General features: G+C 32.9%; 2 protein-coding genes across 2 annotated transcripts; both read right to left on the bottom strand.

Moving 5' to 3' along the window:
• Nucleotides 1-2,325: 2,325 nt before the first annotated feature.
• Nucleotides 2,326-4,649, bottom strand: LOC122310557 (60S ribosomal protein L9-like). The gene is made up of 3 exons (XM_043124533.1): nucleotides 4,221-4,649; nucleotides 2,621-2,743; nucleotides 2,326-2,482 (listed from the first exon to the last, which is right to left on the bottom strand). The coding sequence occupies exons 1-3, from the start codon at nucleotides 4,590-4,592 to the stop codon at nucleotides 2,396-2,398; spliced, it is 582 nt and encodes a 193-aa protein (XP_042980467.1). The 5' UTR covers nucleotides 4,593-4,649; the 3' UTR covers nucleotides 2,326-2,395.
• Nucleotides 4,650-9,290: 4,641 nt separating this feature from the next.
• LOC122311958 (60S ribosomal protein L9-like) lies at nucleotides 9,291-10,592 on the bottom strand. Its single transcript, XM_043126756.1, has 3 exons — nucleotides 10,107-10,592; nucleotides 9,626-9,748; nucleotides 9,291-9,514 (listed from the first exon to the last, which is right to left on the bottom strand). The coding sequence occupies exons 1-3, from the start codon at nucleotides 10,479-10,481 to the stop codon at nucleotides 9,428-9,430; spliced, it is 585 nt and encodes a 194-aa protein (XP_042982690.1). The 5' UTR covers nucleotides 10,482-10,592; the 3' UTR covers nucleotides 9,291-9,427.
• Nucleotides 10,593-21,169: the final 10,577 nt, after the last annotated feature.

Raw genomic sequence — 21,169 nt, 5'->3', positions numbered from 1 at the left:
AACATGAAATATAAATTTCAAGATAAAATACAAAAATCAATATAATTTTTATAAACTTCAAATAAAAAATCTCACATGAAGAAAAAAAAAAACTAATTATTTAATAGTTAGTTTTATTATTTTTTAAAATGATTGTGCATCGTTTATATACTTTACGACTATACGTAACATTACCCTTCCTCAAATCTTTTTTTTCCTATATTCCTCAATTATCTTCGCCACTTTTCTCTTAAAAGACTTTAGTAGTTTCTTTATTCTTCTTTCCCCCACTGCTTTCTGAAACAACTTTCAGTTATTGCTAACTAGACTTTGATGCCAACAAGTGAGGTTACCTACTCCACAAGTTACAAAGAAGATAGGAAATAAAAGGTTAAATTACTTCTTGTGCTTTAATTCTAAATATTTCTAACTTTGATCAACTTAATCCTTCCATCACTGTTATGTTAATCAATTGTTAAAAGTGTCAAGTCAACACTAATGCAAAAAAATACATAAATAATATAAAGAAACAAAAACGTCATTTAGAAATTAAAATAACTTCTAAAAATCAGTTTTCAATTTAAAATATATTCTTCTTATGAGTTAAAGAAATAAGATTGAAAAGATTTTTAGAAGTTCTTTTAATTTTTTTAATTCAACATAAAATCCTAAAAATTTGTTTTTTTATATAACTATATTCATTAATAATAGATATCACAACTTTGATCTGAAACATACATTACAAACCAACTATAGAATTAATAGCTTCTCAATACATAATTATGACTGACATGGACTAGTCCATATTACAAATCTCTACAGACCACCGTCTGAGAGACAGTACAACTCTGTCCAATATAGAGTTAACAAATACAGTACTCTGTCTAAGACGGAGTAGAGGACACACTCTATAGATAAAAGTCCAAGAGATGATGTGTTTTTTTCCTTTCTAAAACAAAAGACATAACAGAAATTAAAGATATATAGAAAAAAATGAATTATATCTTAGAAAGGTATAAATCTACATTTTTAACCTTAAAAGAAAAAATTACAAACAAAGTTACTGTGACGGCACGTAAGAGTCATGCACCACCCTAAGAGTATAACAGTTAGACCTGTTTGATGGCCTCAGACCCAGAAAAACTGCACATAGCGGCAGAAATAGAAGAGTAAAAAAGAAAATTAGAAAGGATAAGAAGGAGGGAGGATGGAGCTCCCTCTGCACAGGTTTTGATTTGGTGGTGGTCTCTAGAGAGAGAGACTTCTCTCTCAACTAGGGCCATTGCAAAATCCATTTCCCTAAAAATTTGTTTAAATTGAAATTATGTTCTAAAAATGATATTCATTTTACATAAGAGATTTGTTTGTTAGATTTCTTTTAAAGTTTTAAAATGACTTTTTATGTTTTTTATATTATTTCCGAATTTTTCTAATTTAAAATATGATGCACACATGCTAAATTCTTATTGGTGTTGACCCATAATTACTAACAATTGACTAACAAAATAATTAGTAGAGGTGATACAAGGATGATGAGTAAAACTTTTCAAAGAGTTATGACTATTATTTCCCAAGAGAGAAACGCTAGCAATGGTTTAAAAGAACACTAATTGTAATGGTTGTTAAAACATAATTGTTAAAAGACTTGTACGTCGATCCTTTCTCAAGAGAGTTATAAGCTGTAACCTGTTAATGTGAAGTGCGTTATTCATTGTCACTGACATGATAAAAATAAAAGCGCCTCTGTCCTCTTAATTACATCGTGTAATATTGTATTTCAGAATAATAATAGCTTACACCACTTTTATTACTAGTTTACTATCCAGTTATTTTTTTTTTCTTTTTATTATTTAAATCTTACTTAAAATTTTCAAAACGACCTTTTTGCATAATCTAAAAAAAAAAAAATGACTCAATCAGCAAAGAATGTCAATTTTTATAAAATCAAATTTATTTTTAATTAAATTGCATGATTACGTTGGTGAATTGAATTTATTTTTTTCTAAATTATGCAAGAATGCCATGTTCTAAGATTTTAAATCCAAATTCAAATAGCAAAAAGAGAAAAAATAACAAAACAAAAGTAAAAGAGTTGTAAATGCATCATCACCCTTCCTGTAACCGAAACAGTCATGTCTTCAATACAACCTTGTCCACAATCATACTAAAACTGCAAAGTATCCAAATTTTAGGAGAATTACCAAGAACAAACAAACAAAACATGAAGCAAATATTGTCTTAATTGAAGAGTACATATTGCAGTAACCACGGCTAAATTAGAATTGAAACTTTCACGATACAAAATTGTATGATCCAATTTCAAACAAACTCAAACTTGTCCACATAGTTGCTGATGAAAAAAGAACAAAAGTCATCTAATGCCAAAACTAAATTGAATATCCTATTCAAGCATCAATTACTCCTCCTCAAAGATGGTTCCCTTCTCACTGACATAGATACCATCAAGAAACTTTCGGATATCCTTGTTCTTTACGTGACATTTCTGCAAAACCAAAAACGATTACAGATCAACAACTGCAGACAACATGTATTACGAAGGAAGAAGGGAGAATATGTATATATATATATATATATATAGAGAGAGAGAGAGAGAGAGAGAGAGAGAGAGAGAGAGAGAGACCTGGTTTATCAAGGCACAAGACCGAGATACGAGTTCAATGTCATTCCCATCTAATACTAGCTCATCCTTGACCTTTTCAGAACGGAGAATTGACACCCCATCAAGCATGTCCACTTTTCTTACCTGGCACACCCAAAAAACACATAATGCAATGAAGTCCTCGCTAAACGGTTGATTAACTAAAAGTTAAACATCCATGTACTTACCGACATGGAAAACGACAACTAGTACATCAATTCATCAATCTGTTCAGATAGCAACTCAAAAAAGAAAACAATGCACTCCAAAAATATATTATCTACAATAATTACAAAATAGATCATTGTAGAAAAGTTACAATTCCCCCCTTAGCCACAATAGTGCAAACAAGATAGTGAACAATAAGAACAAGAAAACAGTACGTTAAACAAAACCAACAAAAAGTATACAAAGTTCAATGAAGTCCTCATTTCACAAATGAAAAAGCCAAAGTTTGACATCAAGGTATTTAAACCTACACCCTAGCAACATTCAAAACGACAACTAGAATACCAAGACTTAACCTCTTCTAGATTAAACTCAACAAAAGACAATAATGCACTGTATGATCTACAAGACTTGCAAGATAGAAACACCTCAAATATCAACACTTTCCACAATAATCAAAATAGTGAAAACCAGATAGTGAACAATACGACACAAGAAAACAGCACCTAAAACAATACCAATTGCTCTATTTTAATTCCCCCACCATTTTTTTGTGTTTTCTATGCAAATACACAGGCATCCACGCTTAGTATAAACCTCATCCAGAGCATGCAACAACGAGTTACCAAAATGACAAATTGACTTCATCTACTCTATTATTCTATTACAATTCCTTTTTATCAAGTAATAAAGAATAAGTGATGTTTAAAGACAGCAAAAAGAACATCCAAAGCCACCATATCCAAAAAAAAAATTGAGAGAAGGCATAGGGTAAAAAGGGACACAATGTCAACTGAACCGTCGAGCAAAAACATTAGAAAAATTAAAAGGAGCTGCAAACACCTAATTTATAGTAATCCAATATTCCAGAGCAACTGGAAGGGCTGAAAAGGACAATTTTGACACAAGAACGGAGACTCCAAAACAGTATCCTAACCAATCGGTATTGGTGGAATGTAAGTACAATAGCTCCAGACCTTGTGCATGCATCAACACAAGTACAACCACAAATATAATTTTAATAAAAAATACACAACTTGTAAAACATAAATGGAGACTATAAATATCCATGATATTAGTTAAATAAAACAGCAATCAATATTCTACATTAACATAGAGATAAAAAATAAATAAATAAATAAAGCCCCAACTTAAAGCTCTATCATGGACAGGTGAACTATGAAATAATTCTTCCAGTTAAGAATCAATATACACCAACAATCTAATACATCAAACCAAATAATGAAGTAAGGTTCGACTATCGTTATTACTTCTCACAGATCAAACAAACCATTCGTATATAAACAAGACAGATGACATGGAAAAAAAAATCAACAAGCATCAAAATCAAAACGAACCAAACGAAAAAACCTTAAAAGAATACAAATCCATTTCACAATTGCCAAAAATGTACCTTCTTTTCACCCAAAAAATTACGGATCTCGATGGACTTGTTAGCGTTGGTGATGCTAGCGTTGATGGGGAAGTGAGCGTACACGAACCTCATCTTGTACCGGTAGCCCTTGGTGACGCCGGTGATGAGGTTCTCGACGTGGCTGAGAGCAGTACGGATCGCCGCAGAGGTCTTCCGGGATCCGAACCAGGCCTCAATCTTCAGCTTTCTCTTGCCAGCCTCGTTAGTGATGAGATCAAAGTCTAGATTGAGGTGCTTGAAGTTGCGGATGAGTTTACCGCGCGGACCCTCCACCTCGATGATCTTGGCGTTTATCTTGATTTTTACGCCGTCTGGGATATCCATAGTCTCCGACGAGAGAATGGTCTTCATTTTCGCTCTGTTGCTCTCTGAGTCTGAGCGAGGCGAAGAAAATGGAGGCAAAAACCCTAGAAACAACAATGACTGATGACTTTATATCGCAGTGACGAGTCTATACAAAGACGTAGAAACCCTAATTGAGAATTAGAGCCTAATGTATTGGGCCTGATGTGGTATTTTGATATATGGGCCCTAATGCATGACTTTCAGCCCTCGGCCCATTCCTCAACTAGCGGTTCTTTCACCCGCCGCCACACGGCCCACACCCCATGTACATTGTATTCATCCGTGTCCACCCTCTTTAAATTTGAAAATTGAATGAAAAAACAAATAAATTTCATTATCTTTAAAAATACTTGACTTCTTTGGTGCATTCTAAGGTAATTTATTTAATGAGTTTATTTAAATCTTAAATACTACTTTGCAATTTAATGATAAATAGTTTGAAAAATCAATATCTTATCACTTTGAAATTTAAATCTTCTGTGAAATTGTCTACTTAGATAATGTCATATAAACTGCCTCAAGGGAGGCCGCCTCCTATGTCATATATTTTAAAATGATTAGTCAATGATTCAATTGAAATTACATAATCTGTACCACTATAAAAAGTAAAAACTTCTCATTCTCAAGCAAAATGAGATGTCATATACCACTTACTTTTATTATTTAGTAAGGGGTATTGCATAGTCCACTGTAGAAATGATCATGTGTAGAGAATATTTTCTAGAGTTATGGAGCTAGGGAAGTTGTCTATTAGGGATGCAGCCATACCCCATCAGAAAGATAGAGAAAGTGGGAATTTGAATCACAGTATAAGACATGGAAGGGTAAGTTCTAGTGGAGTAACTATGGTGAAATCTCAAGGCAAGTTTGACCTATAAAGTGCAATATGTGCAAAGACAAGCAAAAAAGGAAACTCATTTGCTAGCAAAACATGCGTTATTATTTTGTATGTTTTGGTTTATAATTATTGTTTTTAAAATTATTTGGTTAATTAGTTATATGTATGATGTTATGAGCTGAAAATAATGTGTTGGGCTCTATCATATTGGCTAAAAAAAATTATTCGTTTGGATTAAAAAACCTAAACAACCCTATAAAAAATCCAAAACCGAATAACACATGTAAAACCATACCAAATCGAAACCGAAAAATTTAAAATTTAAATTTTCTCAATTGCTGTGCCGTTAGTGCAAATTGTAATTTTTTTTTTTTTTTTGGTTTCAAACTTTTTAAAATATGTTTAAAAAATTTTTAAAAATAAAAAAATACTAATATACTAATAGTCACTTTCTTAACTATTAAATAAAAAGGTATTAAAAAATAAAATAAAATACATAAGCAATCCAATTGAGAAGGCAAAAACGATATACACGTGCATTGCTGAAAACATATATGTATTTTATATACTAGATGGAAGCAACGTGCAAAGCACGTTTATTTAGTTTTATGAAATGATTATTTGTATAAAATAATATATATTTTATAAAAATGATTGATTTCACTTAATAATTTAAGACATATTGGAGAAAATAAAAAATTAGTTCGAAATATCATATAATCCAATAGATGTTTATAACATCCATAATTTTAACAAAGATGCATACAAAAAATTTAATAAAAGTCCAACACAAACGGTAATTCAAAATATGTGTCATTTGATATTTGTATTATACCTCATCAATTTGTGTCATCCTGAAGAGAATCAATAGAGAATACGTTGAAATTCTTATGTTTCTATTGGTTGAGTTGATCAGGGTTAACATAAAGTTAAATCATCCATTCTTTTTATAAAATTTATGCTATAATATTTTTCTATATATAGCATATATATAAAAATCATAAAATATATTTTGAAGTTGTTGGCCAAATTTACTCTATCTGGATTAGTTCAAGGATCACAACCTTTGTCACGTGCCCATCATATATAGCAAGTCCATGTGTGGAATATGACTTAACGAAAGCTACATCCTACTAATATTAAAAATAAATAAATTAATTAATTAAAAAAACTTTGATTAAACATATTTGTATTATATGAGATTTTTAAATTTGGAATACTCAATAATATGAGTTAAGGAAATGTATAATACAAGTGTAATTTACTTGGGGATTCACATCTTATACACCTAATACATGTGTATATGTTAAGGAGAAAGAGAAAAATATAATAACTAATCTTTAATTACTTATTATTATATAAACTATTCATTATTGTAATGATTGTGATTAATAAATTATATTATAAAATAAATTCAGTATATATATTTGTATTGTTATTATTCTCGGCTTTAAACTAACATTAAATAAATAAAAATCATGTAACTTTTTAATATAAAAATTATGAACTATATAAAATTTGTATGTCTTTTATTAAAAATTTGTGTACGTTCATTAATCACTTATTACTCCCTAGACCAAGTGGTTCACCCAACCATCCATATATATTTAGATACCCTATCTTTACTAGCATCTTGAGCCCTGCTACATACTGGCAACTTATGCATTCAAAATGTGCACGAGTTTGATGTTAGTATTATTTATTTTTTATTTTTCAAAAGAAAAACAACGAAGATAAAGAACAAAACTCCGGTCTCCGGCATAAATCTAAATCCCTTTTCTACCTTTCTAGAAAGAATTACTCATCTACTACTCATTACTTCATTTTTTATTTTATTTCTTCTTAATCTGCCTTGTCCCTTTATTTCAACCTTTCTACCCTTTCAGAAAAAATTACCATCTCTCCTTCCCTTACAAAGTTCATCCCCGAGAGAAAACATGCCCAAAGATTAAACTTGAGTCATCTCCTCCAATGAAAAGCCACTGTAAACAACGCCAACGGGTGTATTCTAGCACACAAATTCTCTCTCTCTCTCTCTCTCTCTCTCTCTCAAAGATAATTAAGGAGAGATGCATATTGCCTCCTACCGATTGAGAATTTTATTTTGGAGCAAAAGGAACCAAAGAAAGATGAAAGAGAAATTTTCAAAGGCTTCTTACATTTCTTTTTTAATCAAGGCAGTGGAAGAGGAGAAAAAAAAAACCCACGTGAGTGCCATTGGAAAGTTTGGTTTTTCTTGAATCTTAGAGCAAGCTTTTGCGATCTTGTGCTTAAGCTTCGGGACAGTGAATGTGTGACGCTCCCAAATTCCGTTTGGGATCGGACGGACATTTGAAACGTCGAAACATGCAACACAAGGTTACCTGCCCCCGTTCATGACATATAAGATGCAATATTCCTAACATGTATCTAATAATATACAATATTCGCAACGGATAAATTTTTTCTTTAGCAATACTATGCACCAAATTGAAAATATCCCAAATGCTTAAAACATACTTCATACATAAAAATCCATTGAACAACTAAGATCACAACACTAGTCCAAAATGGTTATGATCCAAAAAGTAGTAGAGATGCAACTCAATCGTACAAGTAGTAATTTACGTTAATTACTATATCAACATTTATGTCGTACCGTCACTTAGTCAACTGTGTTAAGATAAGAGAAATGTCGGTTGGCAAATTGGGAAAAAAAAAATGTCTCTAATCATCTTCAAATTTTCTATTTTGACAATCACCTTGTCAAACTACTCAAAAATTTGTAGTGCATCCCTCCAAGAATTTAATAGAAACACCCTTAAATATTAAAAAACTAAAAAAATCATAAAATAAAGATAAAATATAAAATGAATAATGAATAAACACGTACGAGAGAAAATATCACAACATTAAAAATAAATGAGTAATTTTTTTAAACGCAAAAATCAACAAAGAGTAGTTGTGACTTGTAAAAAGAGTTCTTAAAATGAGAATATTTTGATAAAATAATTATACTTTTATTAGTTATTTTATAAATATTTTGACAGTAACTTTCTCGTTTAGTTGGACTGAATTAAACGGGGATCTGAGTTATATATAGATTGAGCCATAATTATAAATTCAAATTTTTTGCAGTTAATTTCAAAATTATTTAAGCCGGGAAGAAGAATTCGAACTAGTATTACCTCAACCTGAGGAGGGGGAGGTTGGTTGGATTGGAAACGTCTCATTTCGGAATACATTTTGGGCCAATGTTCAAAGGAAAGTCTACCCGGAACAAACTAACATCAGGGTGGCTTTCTTTGTAAACGGCACTCGATACCAATCTGTCCCACACAACGTAAGGAGGTACCGTGCGTCCTTATAAAGAGCAATACTCATTAGAACCTTATAAAAGCAAAAATTTTCCAAATAATGTGGCACAACTCAAATCCCTTATATCACAATCTTCTCCCTTAAATTCCCAACATCGTTAGGTCTATCCGTTGTAGGTAATAAGACTCAAGTCTCACATTTCTAATTGAGATAGAGTTTGATACCATTTATAATACCTCAATGAAAGGGCTAAACTACTTCACCTACACTCCACAAGGACAAGTCAGTAATACAATTAGAACCTATTGAAACCTTATAGAATGCAAGAATTTCTCCTTTCCAAATAATGTAGGATCTCATTTACCACTTACCATTATCCTTATCACATAGGTATCACACTAAAGCACCAGGCTACCCAAGCCTCCAAGAGAACCGACCTATTTTACAATTTTCAAGTTGAACACAAAAACTATGATTTCAATTTAACAAAAATACGGAGGATAAATAAACTAAATTGATTTTGAAGCACACATCGGCATAATTAACCACCGGTAATTTCGACAAGAAACTTTCACAACACAAAATTGCAGATCAAATTCCAAACAGGCTCATAATGTTATGCTCAAAGTTTATAAAATGCGAACAAAAGGCCTAAAAGAAAAATACCAAATAAAAAACTAGGACAATATTTCTATCCCACCGGCAATTACTCCTCCTCAAGGATGGTTCCCTTCTCACTGACATAGATACCATCAAGAAACTTCCGGATATCCTTGTTCTTCACATGACATTTCTGCAAACCCAAAATAGAGGGCAGATCAGCAAGTGCAACCATAGTATGAAAATGATTGTTCCCATTTGGAGAGAGAGAGAGAGAGAGAGAGAGAGAGAGAGAGAGAGAGACCTGGTTTATCAAGGCACAAGACCGAGAAACGAGTTCAATGTCATTCCCATCTAAAACTAGTTCATCCTTGACCTTTTCGGAACGGAGAATGGACACTCCATCAAGCATGTCCACTTTTCTTACCTAACAACCAAAAAATACAATGTCCAATAAGTCCACATTTCACTCCTGAATAAGCTAAAGTTTAACATCAATGTACTTAGATCTAAACCCCCTAGCAGCATCAAAAACAATAACTCCAACATCAATTCTTCAACCTGTTCTAGATTGAACTCAACAAAGACAAATAATGCACTCTCAATATATATGATCCACAAGACTTGCAAGATTGATACACCTCGAATAGTAACAATTTCCACAATAGACCTTATTAAAAAAAACAATTTCCACAGCAGACACCTTAGTGCAAACAAGATGGCGACTAATAGCAAACAAGAAAACAGTTTAAACAACACCAACTACTCTATTGCCGAAAAGGTACCTTCTTTTCACCCAAAAAATTACGGATCTCGATGGACTTGTTAGCGTTGGTGATGCTAGCGTTGATGGGGAAGTGAGCGTACACGAACCTCATCTTGTAACGGTAGCCCTTGGTGACGCCGGTGATGAGGTTCTCGACGTGGCTGAGAGCAGTACGGATAGCAGCCGATGTCTTCCGGGATCCGAACCAGGCCTCAATCTTCAGCTTTCGCTTGCCAGTGGCCTCATCAGTAATGAGATCAAAGTCTAGATTGAGGTGCTTGAAGTTGCGAATGAGTTTACCGCGCGGACCCTCCACCTCGATGATCTTGGCGTTTATCTTGATTTTTACGCCGTCTGGGATATCCATAGTCTCCGACGAGAGAATGGTCTTCATTTTCGCTCTGTTTCTGTCTGAGTCTGAGCGAAGCGATGAAAATGGAGGCAGCAAAACCCTAGAAACAAAAATGACTGGTGACCTTATATAGCTGTGACGAGTCTGTCCATACCAAAACGCAGAAACCCTAATGCTTCCCTTTGAGAATTAGAAAATAGAACCTAATGTATTGGGCCTGATGTGGTATATTTTGATTTATGGGCCCAGCCGTTGAGAGGGTTTCTTTGGTTTACAAGTAGGAGTGATCCGTACTACAGGCATAACTTTCGGCCATGGGCCCATTCCTCAACCAGCGGTTGTTTCACCCGCCGCCAGTGCGCGACACCCCATGTTTTCATCCTCTTCAGTCTTCCGTCCTTTTAAGGCACCGTTTAACTGTAAATTAATTCATCTCATTTAATTATTATAAATTTTTAAAATTTTTTTATATAAAATATAATAAAAAATTCAATATTTTTAAATTTTAAAAAATAATAATATAAAAATTAATATTTTAATAATATTTTATTTAATTTTCAATTTTTATCTCAACTCACAATCTAAACTTCACCTAAATTTGAAAATTATAAAAAAAGAAATATCTCCTCCCTTGTAAATTTCATTATCTTTAAAATTACTTTATTTTTTGGTGCATTTTAAGTTAGGTGAATGAGCATCCTCCAAGTTTTTTAGGTAATTTATTAAATGAGTTTCTTTAAATCTTAGATATGACTTTGGAATTTAGGAATAAAAATTTTGAAAAATCAATATCTTATCACATTGAAATTCAAATATTCTATGGAATTGTCCATCTGCTAACGATGCTTTGGCTTATCACTTAGTATGAGGTATCACAATATCCTTCCTTAAATTCTCGACATCCTCATCGGGACCGTCTAATACTTAGAAGATAACATATAAATTGTTCTAATCGAGGTCCAAGCCACAGCTGACCTACACATTAAAAGAACTAGTTAATAATATAATTGTAGCTTTATTTGAAACCATTATAAAGAATAAGAGCATCTCATTCCTAAATAATATAGGGCCTTATACGTTATCTACCTTTAACACTTAGCAAGGAATACGAGGATAGTTCACTGCAGAAATGGTCATGTGTTGTAGAAGATTTCCGGGAGTTATGGAGCATGCTCATGGGGGAAGTTGACCGTTGGGGAAGCTAAATTGGTAGCATGCATTATGAAAAAGACATGATTCCGGAGAAATGCCATAATCTTTTATGTAAGTTTTACCAGCCCAACCTAAGTAAATAAAATAGAAACAGGCCTGAGACTTGGAAGAGTTTCATCAGGCAATGAGAATAAAAGAAAAAAAGAAGGCAGCTCACCTCTCAGAATCTTTTTTTTTTTTTTAAGAATTACTTTTTCTTCTAATTATTTACAATTTTTCTCCTCTCTTCCAGAACTTTCACCCATCGATATAAGGATCTAATCGTTTCTTTTAAAAATAAAAAATAAAATGAGCGCGCTCACATATGTGGTGATGCATCTTGAATTTATGCATATGTTGTGAGTAGAAGAAGAACCCTGTTTAATCAGGTTCCATATGATGATTAAAGCCTTTTTTTGAATTTCTTTTCTAATCAGGTTTGTGATAATAATTTGATTTGGTAAAATCCATAAGAATCTTATATTAAGCAAGTTCTGAGAATCATTTCATATGGCATCATCCATATGATTATCAGCGGTTTTGATAATAGTTCAGCATGATATCATACATGAAACTTGCAGGGATCTACCCTTTTTTAGGGCATCATTATGTTATGATTCGTGGACTGTTTTGAAATTCGAATTGTATTTTGTCAAGTCTCAAGACTCTACAACATAGGAAAAAGGATTTGGGATATTGAGTTTGTGCTTGAGTAAGATGGCTGGGAAAAGTGCAAGCGATAGAAAAGGGTTTTAGACTCTAACGAGTCTGGGCACATGGAGGTTTTGCTGGAATGTTAGAATCTAGAATCTTGTCTGTTTTGAGTATTATGCATTGGATGGGATTCAAAAAGAAAGAGGCAAGGTTTCTAGAAATTGGTTGTAGGAAATGCACGTCCAGGAGGAGAAAACCTTTTTGAACAATTTCCAAGGAGCATTCACATGGTATTATGGTTCAATGGTTGATATGTTGTTTAGATACCGTAGTTGGAAATGGAAGTGAAATAGCAACTGAGGAAGATGTGTTGAGGTTTGGGATGCTAGTTGGGAAATAATTATCTTGCGTAAGTATGAAGATTACGGGATTTTAGGATTGAGCCTGTAGGCTTTTTTTTTTTTTTTAGTTGGGATTGAGCCTGTAGCTGTAGTTAACACTCATCTTGTGAAAAATGTCAACATTTGCTTGATTGGGAAGTGAGATGATCTCATCTCATCTCATCTCAAAATTTCTCATAATAACATAACTTAAATACAAACACTTTTCAGTTTCAAATCTCCAACTTTTTAATCTAATTATTACACATTTTCTAAACTTCCAAACAAAAACAGCAAAAGCAATACAATATTTTAACATTATAATTTATTTATTAAACTTTTTCTCTCTCATTTCTCAAGACCCAATAAAACATCTTAACTCAAACTATTTCACTACATATCACAATTAGATCCCTTGATCTAATTTGAAGAGTCTTCCATCCATACAATGTGGGATTCCAGATTTATCAACTCTGATGAAGCCTTTCGTTTCCTGACCTTTCCAGAATCTTGAAATGTTGACTCAAACTGTCAAGAACCATGCAAGGTTAAGATTCAAAAGACCAATAAATCTGAAAATATAAGACATATAAAACTCATTCAGTTCAACTGTAAGATTTTAGCAACTCACACCATTCAAGCTGCAATTGACACAACTCAACACTGTTTTTGGGTTCAACTTGCAACTATAAAAAAAAAATGTACTTAGAGAGCTCCCACTTACCGGTGCATTAGCCAATTTTGCATCTGGACCATCGCATGATCCACTGTCCTTAATAGAGACCAAAGTAAGATTCTTTTGACTGCCAAACGTACTTGGAAAGTTCGCATTGAGATAATCAGGTTTTAAATCTTGAAACTCATAGCCATATGTGGCAAGGTCATTCGTGACATACTGAAAATCCATCCCACGGCTGTTGTTTGAGTCGTCCGTGACGGGACAAGGCATGCTGAATGGCATATCCAAGTTGCAATCTGGAGGCTTCGGTAGGAGATCAAACATACACATTCCTTCCTCGAGATGCAAATCAACCTGATGATAGGAACATGAACGATTGGGACAAGTATTTAACTCGGTAGTTCTTGATATGCAGGAATTCAATGCCTTACCTCACTGGCTGTTGCTTCTAGCACTTCATTGTTTGCAGTGTCAGCATTATAACTATTTTGCTCATACCATTCAAGCTAAAAATTGAGACAACCCAACACAAAATTTCTCGGTTGAACTTGCAATTATCAATTGATAAAAAAAAGTACTTGATAGCTCCCACTTACCGGTTTGTTGGCCATTTTTGCACCTGAACCGGTGCATGATCCATTGTCCTTATTAGAGACCACAGTGAGGATCTTTTGACTGACAAACATATTTTGAATGCCCTCATTCCAAGAGGGCAAGTTGCAATCTGGTGGCTCTGATGGGCGATCAGACAGGCTCAAGCCTTCCTCAAACTGCAACCAGACATGGGAATATGAACGATCGAAATAGATATTTAACTGACTAGCTATTGATTTGCAGGAACTCAATGCCTTACCTCACTGACTGTTGCTTCAGGCACTTCATTGCTTGCAGCGCAAGCATTATAACTATTTCTAGTGTTCAATGTCTTTCCACCAAAATATTCTTGAGGAGATACCAAATCCAAACCTCGTGTAGACTCTATTTCTTCTATAGAATATTTAGCTGTGGTGGCTGATGAAACAGTAAGGTTATTTTGTAGTGAATTTGAAGGCGTCAAAACATCGCAAGCTACTATTTGCTGCAGCTCAATGATCATTTCTTTTATTTTCAGATCATCCTGATGAAAGAAATATGAATAGATAAGATAAGTATTTAAAATCGACTACCCTTCTGAACTTTCAAAAAAAAAAAAGAATTTTGAGAACTGTTTTAAGCTGAAACTCAATTCTTTTCTCACATTGGTAATGGTAAGTTCTCCCAATTGATTCCCTGCAGCGCGAGCACTAAAATGTTTGTCATCACACTCGGCAGCTGTTGTAGTGACGGACATTGTCTCATCACAATTTTCGGGTGTTGTAGTAGCTTGTACTATTGATGCAGGGAATACTGGGGCCAGAAGTAGCTCAGACTCTGATTCTTCAAGAAACAATGTGGATGTGGCGGGAGATGAAACAGCAGGTCGAGCATCATTAATGTTTGGATCTTTAATACTCTTTCCATGATTATAGGATAAACGATTGAGTACAAAAGCGTGCTGCATAAAGTTCATCAACAAATTGAATCAGGGTGATCAATACCTACCAATTGGGTTATTAAAGAACTGCATGGTAAGGATATGTAAAGATGTGTATCAGAACGATAGAGCTATGACAACAAGGAAACAGAGGAATTTGTCGTCTTTTTTTTTTTTTTTTTTTTTAATAAAAAGAACAATGCAACTGTTCTAATAAACCAAGAGACTTCCACTTTAAAGTAAGGAACAGCTAAAATTACCAATTGAAACATATGGAGAAATCCTCAACTCGCTGATTACATTGAACCCAAGTAAAAATTTAATAGATTTCACACCCCTTGCTAATTGAATAATTCATCTTTTTAAGAGGACTTCCACGTGAGTTTGGCAAAAAAATGGTCTTTAAATCCACACAAATGAAACTTGCACAAATTTCAGCAAAGAAATCAAGATTAAGAAGAAACATGACAAACCAATTACTTAAACCAACCTGACCGGGATGCGTGCCATCGAGTTCTTTCAGGGTTGTGCGGTATTCATGAATTTTCCAATTGGTTTTCTCGCCTTTACCACGCCCCTCATAGAATACAAGAAACGTTTTCGTTCCAATCACTTCCGAGTCAGACATGATTTTCTTGTCCTTTCCAGTGCCTAGCAATAGTTGCCCTGTTCGATCGTTTCCCACTTCGATGCTTCAGATCCAGTGGCGAGAAAAACCACCACTCTTGATAGTTGGTTTTTGGGCAACGTAACTCTAACCAGCCTAAGCATAAAGTTTAAAGGCTAAAGTGAGTGAACACACGAGCACGGTATGCAAGTTTATCAAACAAGAAGTTAGGATGCAGTAAAAGACGGAAAAAAAAAAAATTAAAACAACATGAAAAGAAGAATGAATTAGAAATAATATGATCAAGAAACAAATAGAAATGAAGCTATAAATTCGAGAAAACCAAATGGTCATGCTAAGGAAGAGGAGGAGCCAAATTTTTTTATTGGTGTTACATTTCTCATCCCAAAAGGTTAAACCAGCTAATAAAACAGAGTGTAATAAACATACAAAAATAAGCCAAACAACTACATAAAATCCAAACAACTAGATTTTCCTACTTTTCATCACTAATTTTCCTAATGCCAAAGAATCACAAACTTTTGCATGAAAAATTAAAACATGAATCTGGGTCTCTGATGATAAGAATGGGGAGAACGTATCTTACTTTTCAAATTCCAGGGCTCCCATTTGCAACTCTGAGTTTCGGGAATGAAGTCGACTAACTTATCATTCCCAGTGATCTTTGCCCTCAAGAAGAAGTCGATGATCTTGTCGTTCGGCGGATGAAATCTCATCCATGGTCGCAATTTCGGAGACAACGCATCCATATCAGTAGCGAACAAGCATAATTTTACGTGGAACCAACAAAGTCTAAGCGCGAGCCAGAATAAGAGATGAAGCAGTTGGTCCTCACTTAAATGGAGGCGGAAATTAGTCAAAAACAAGTCCAACTAGCTTCTCAACGAAGTTTGCAGTTTAGTCCTCTGAGTTTCAATTTATTATCAAAATGGTTCTCTAAATTCGCTTTTACTTTGTTGATTCCCTGAACTTTGAGTGGTTTTTAATCATTTGGATAGGATTATATAAAAAAAATTACAAAAAAAATCAATCTTTTGATTTAAAATTGGGAAGTGTGTTTAGTTCTTTTTCATTTCCATTTTTTCTTTTAATTCTAAAATTTAGAATATAATAAAAAAAAAGATAAATGAAGTGTTTATTGTCATATAATTTAAAAAATAAATATTATATGAATTTGATATGATATTTCTCTTTTGCTTAAATAAGAAAATTCGGGAAAAATGTTGACTTGTTAACAATTATCCATTTTGTGTGTTTTTAAGCATTTGAAAACAAATATTCAATTCTCTAAAAATAAATAAAAAACACAATTATTAACAATTAATATTCTTTCCATTTTAAAATAAAGAAAATATATTTTTAACTTGTCCAAATATCTTCTAGTAGTTCAAGAGAGCCAAGCGTGTGGGGACCAGGAACAGTCCACTTGGATCCCAAGTTTTAGCCCAATTTTTAATGCAATTCTATTAATTTCCTATAATTCTAGAACTTTCTCCTTGCACCATTTTTCTAAAAATTACTTTTTTCTTCAACTCATTACGCATTGCATGATGTTTGTCTTGGGTTCTCTATTCTATAACTTTCTCCTACAAACATTTAGAATTAGCATAGTTTAATTACATAAATAAGACGGAAAAAGATAAAATAAGATAAAAGTTAAAAATTAAATAAAATATTATTAAAATATAATTTTTTTAATATAATTCTTATCATGAAATTTAAAAAAAAAAAATTTGAAGTGTCTATTATATTTTATGTAAAAATTTAAAAAAAAGTATAATGATTAGATGAGATGAAATTATTTATATAACCAAATAAGTACAAATGATACCTCAAGGAAACATTGGGAATGGTTAATACAAAAATTAATAAGTAAAAACGAAATATAATTTCAAATATAATAAAACACTCAAAGTAGTTTTATTATTTATTTAACATTCAAACATAGAATTCAATATAAATTTCAAGATAAAATATAAAAATCAATATAATTTTTATAAACTTCAAATAAAAAATCTCACGTGAAGGAAAAAAAAAAACTGATTATTTAATGCTAAAACTTTCTCCTACCAATATTTAAGTACTGTTTGACCACAAAAATTTTTTATTTCAAACACAAAATTTTCATCTTATCATTACAATTTTTTTAAATCTCTATACAAAATATAATAAATAATTTAACTTTTTTTTCTACTTTTTCAAATCTCAAAACAATAATAATAAAATAAAATATTTTAATATTTAATTTTAAAATTCAAAATTCTCATCTGAGAATTAGCATAGTTTTATTATATAGAAAAGATGAAAAAAAATAAAATGAGATAAAAATTAAAAATTAAATAAAATATTATTAAAAAAAGTTGATGTGTCTATTATATGTTATGTAAAAATTTAAAAAAATTATAATAATTAATTAAGATGAAATTATTTATATAACAAAATAAGTACAGAGGATATCTCAAGAAAACACTAGGAATAGTTAATACAAAAATTAATAAGTAAAAACAAAATATAATTTCAAATATAATAAAACACTCAAAGTAGTTTTATTATTTAACATTCAAACATAAAATTCAATATAAATTTCAAGATAAAATAAAAAAATCAATATAATTTTTATAAACTTCAAATCAAAAATCTCACATGAAAAAAAATAAAAACTAATTATTTAATAGTAAATTTCATTATTTTTCAAAATGATTATATAGCGCTTATATACTTTAAAACTGTAAATAACGTTACACTTTCTCAAATCTATTTTTCCCTATATTTCTCAATTATCTTCCCCCACTTGTCTCTTTGATTATATGAAGTTTAGTTTGTCTTTCTTGTCCACCACGGCAAGACATGCATCTCTTTTGTTGAAAGCAACCCTAGGCTTATGCTCTCTTATCCATGGACGTACGAGAATATAATGATCACCTCATTCGAATTCATCAAAACTTGAACATATTGAATTTAAAATATATTCTAATTAGTTTTGTCGATAGTTTCAATGCGTGTTGCAAATAAGTATCAAAAGCAAATAAGGGAATTAATTATTCATGAAAAAAGATATAATATTTTTATAATTAAAGTAGATTATTAGAAAATGTTTGCAAAAGCTTGAACAACCAACCTTATACCGATTGACATCTCTTAAAAGACTTTAGTAGTTTCTTTTAGGACTGTTCATCCGGGTTCCAACCCGGGTACACCAGGGCCGCAACCCGGATCTCAAATTCGGGCCGGAACCCGGCCCAGGTTAAGCCGGGTCAAATCTGGTCCGGAACCCGGATGTATCCGGGTTTTTAAAAAAACCGGATTCCGGATTCCGGGTTGAACCCGGTTTTTTTTTTTTTTAAGTCTGTATGTTATTATTGATTTTGCAGAAAAATATTTTTATAAAAAATCCTATATTTTATTACAACTTTTTCAACAAATAATGTTGAAAAGCAAAAAATTTTTGTTATATAAAACTCTATATTTATCATTGTCCATAATGATTAAAAATATCAAAATGAAAAACTAGATTTATGTTAAGAATAGCTAAGGCTATAAACAACTAATGAACTTTATAACTAAATGCATGTTAAAAAAAAAAAAAAAAACCCACTACATATTACATTGTCTGAACAAATTTCCTTCCAATTCCTTTTTTCCAATTCCTTCCAAATACAATTATCATATATTTCTAAGACTCTTTGAATTGGAGAACCAGCTTCCAAGTAACAAAGAGCTATATGCCACCAATTATGTGTCAGCCTGGAGATGAAAGATTATTAAGACCTCCAAGAAAGTGAGAAAGAGATTAAATTCATGTAAAGTATTATGCAGAAAAATTAATATGCATACATAAATGAAGAATAAGAACTCCAAGAAGATGAGCATCCTTCCATGAACTGTACTGCTTTTTCAAACCGGCACTCATACTGTAGAACATGGCACAACTACATAAAATTCATATCAATATCAATATAGAGAGCATTGAAGTGAGTATCAAACCACAATCCATCTAAAATACTCAATATTCTAAAAATCCTTTAAATGCACTGAGTAAAAAGCTTGAGAACTGGAGGATAAAAATCCTTTAAATGCACTGAAGTAATTTAAAAGGATAGCACTTGGGCCCTCTTCAGTGAAATGAGATCTCTTGGAAAATCTTTTATTATCTGCAAAAAGTGAGAAATTACACTGATAAAGCTTGTGCATACACTAAAGAGTGAACCTAAAGCAAATCACAATTGGAGGTTGGGGCTCCTATCAATTAGTTTACCACAGAGTATAATCCCAACACGTCAACAGCATTGCAAATTTCTTAAATATAAAAACCTTGTGCACAAACCATGGAATGTCTGAAAAGCATAATCATGAACAAAGACTGAATGTTAAATCGTTAAACCAATTGTTGGAAAGATTAAGTTTATGAACCCATAATTCATAAGGTTCATATATAACCTCACTATAAGGGGCCTAGATTTGGTTATAGATTGTTTCAAATGCGTTACTCAGTTCGCTACCCATTCATGCTGATACAAAACTGACTTGTGCTATCCCATTTGAAGAAGAGGGGCCGAGCCCTTCCCCTTTGGCCTAAAATAAACAGTCACAGACTCACAGCTAGCCAGCCAGCCAGCAAAAGTCATAACTCAAAAATGATCTTCGGGGCATGATATTTGACTAAAGGAACCCAAGATCTAGGCAGATCAGTAGTGAAAAATAACGACAAGATTGTCGTATATATTCCAAAATATATACCCAAATACTACTCCTCAATTTACAAAGTAATAACAGAAAAAAAAAAAAAAACCCTAAAAAAATGCTTCAAAGCCGAAAGACCCAGTTCTATCCAAGTACAGAGAGACCCAGTTCACCAAATCACTAGATCTACCACATTTACATTCATTGTTCACAGATCGGGAGAGAGACTTACCGAAAGGTCACCGGCGAGACGATGGATTGAGGACAAAAGGCGATGATCAGTGAGCCGCGCGTCGGGTTCTAGACAAAACGAAAGCGCTTGAAGGGATGAGAGAGAGAGAGAGAGAGAGAGAGAGAGAGAGAGAGAGAGAGAGAGAGAGAGAGAGAGAGAGAGAGAGAGAGAGAGAGAGAGAGAGAGAGAGAGAGAGAGGAAACTGGGGGAGGTAGGCGCGAAGCACTTCGCAGAGCAGAGAAGAGAGAGAGAGGGGGGGAGTGAGAGAGAGAAAGAGATCTGAAATGGGTCGGGGGGGGGCGGCGGATAGAATTAGGGTTTTTTTAAGTTTATAAAATCCTGATACCGGGTTTTAAACCCGGATCCGGATTTAAAATCCGGTACCTGGACCGGATTAATCTGGTTTTTCGAATCCGGATACCGGCCTGGATTTGACCCGGGCCGAAAACCAGAACCAGAATCCGGTATAACCGGATTCCGGGCCGGGCCGGATAAAATCAGGCTCGGTTGAACAGCCCTAGTTTCTTTATTCTTCTTTCCCCCACTGCTTTCTGAAACAACTTTCAGTTATTGCTAACTAGACTTTGATGCCAACAAGTGAGGTTACCTACTCCACAAGTTACAAAGAAGATAGGAAATAAAAGGTTAAATTACTTCTTGTGCTTTAATTCTAAATATTTCTAACTTTGATCAACTTAATCCTTCCATCACTGTTATGTTAATCAATTGTTAAAAGTGTCAAGTCAACACTAATGCAAAAAAATACATAAATA

Source organism: Carya illinoinensis, chromosome 5 (genome assembly GCF_018687715.1).
Source record: "Carya illinoinensis cultivar Pawnee chromosome 5, C.illinoinensisPawnee_v1, whole genome shotgun sequence".
Taxonomy (NCBI): Eukaryota; Viridiplantae; Streptophyta; class Magnoliopsida; order Fagales; family Juglandaceae; genus Carya; species Carya illinoinensis.
Note: the sequence above shows the minus strand (reverse complement) of the source record. Positions and strands in the feature narration are given on the sequence as shown.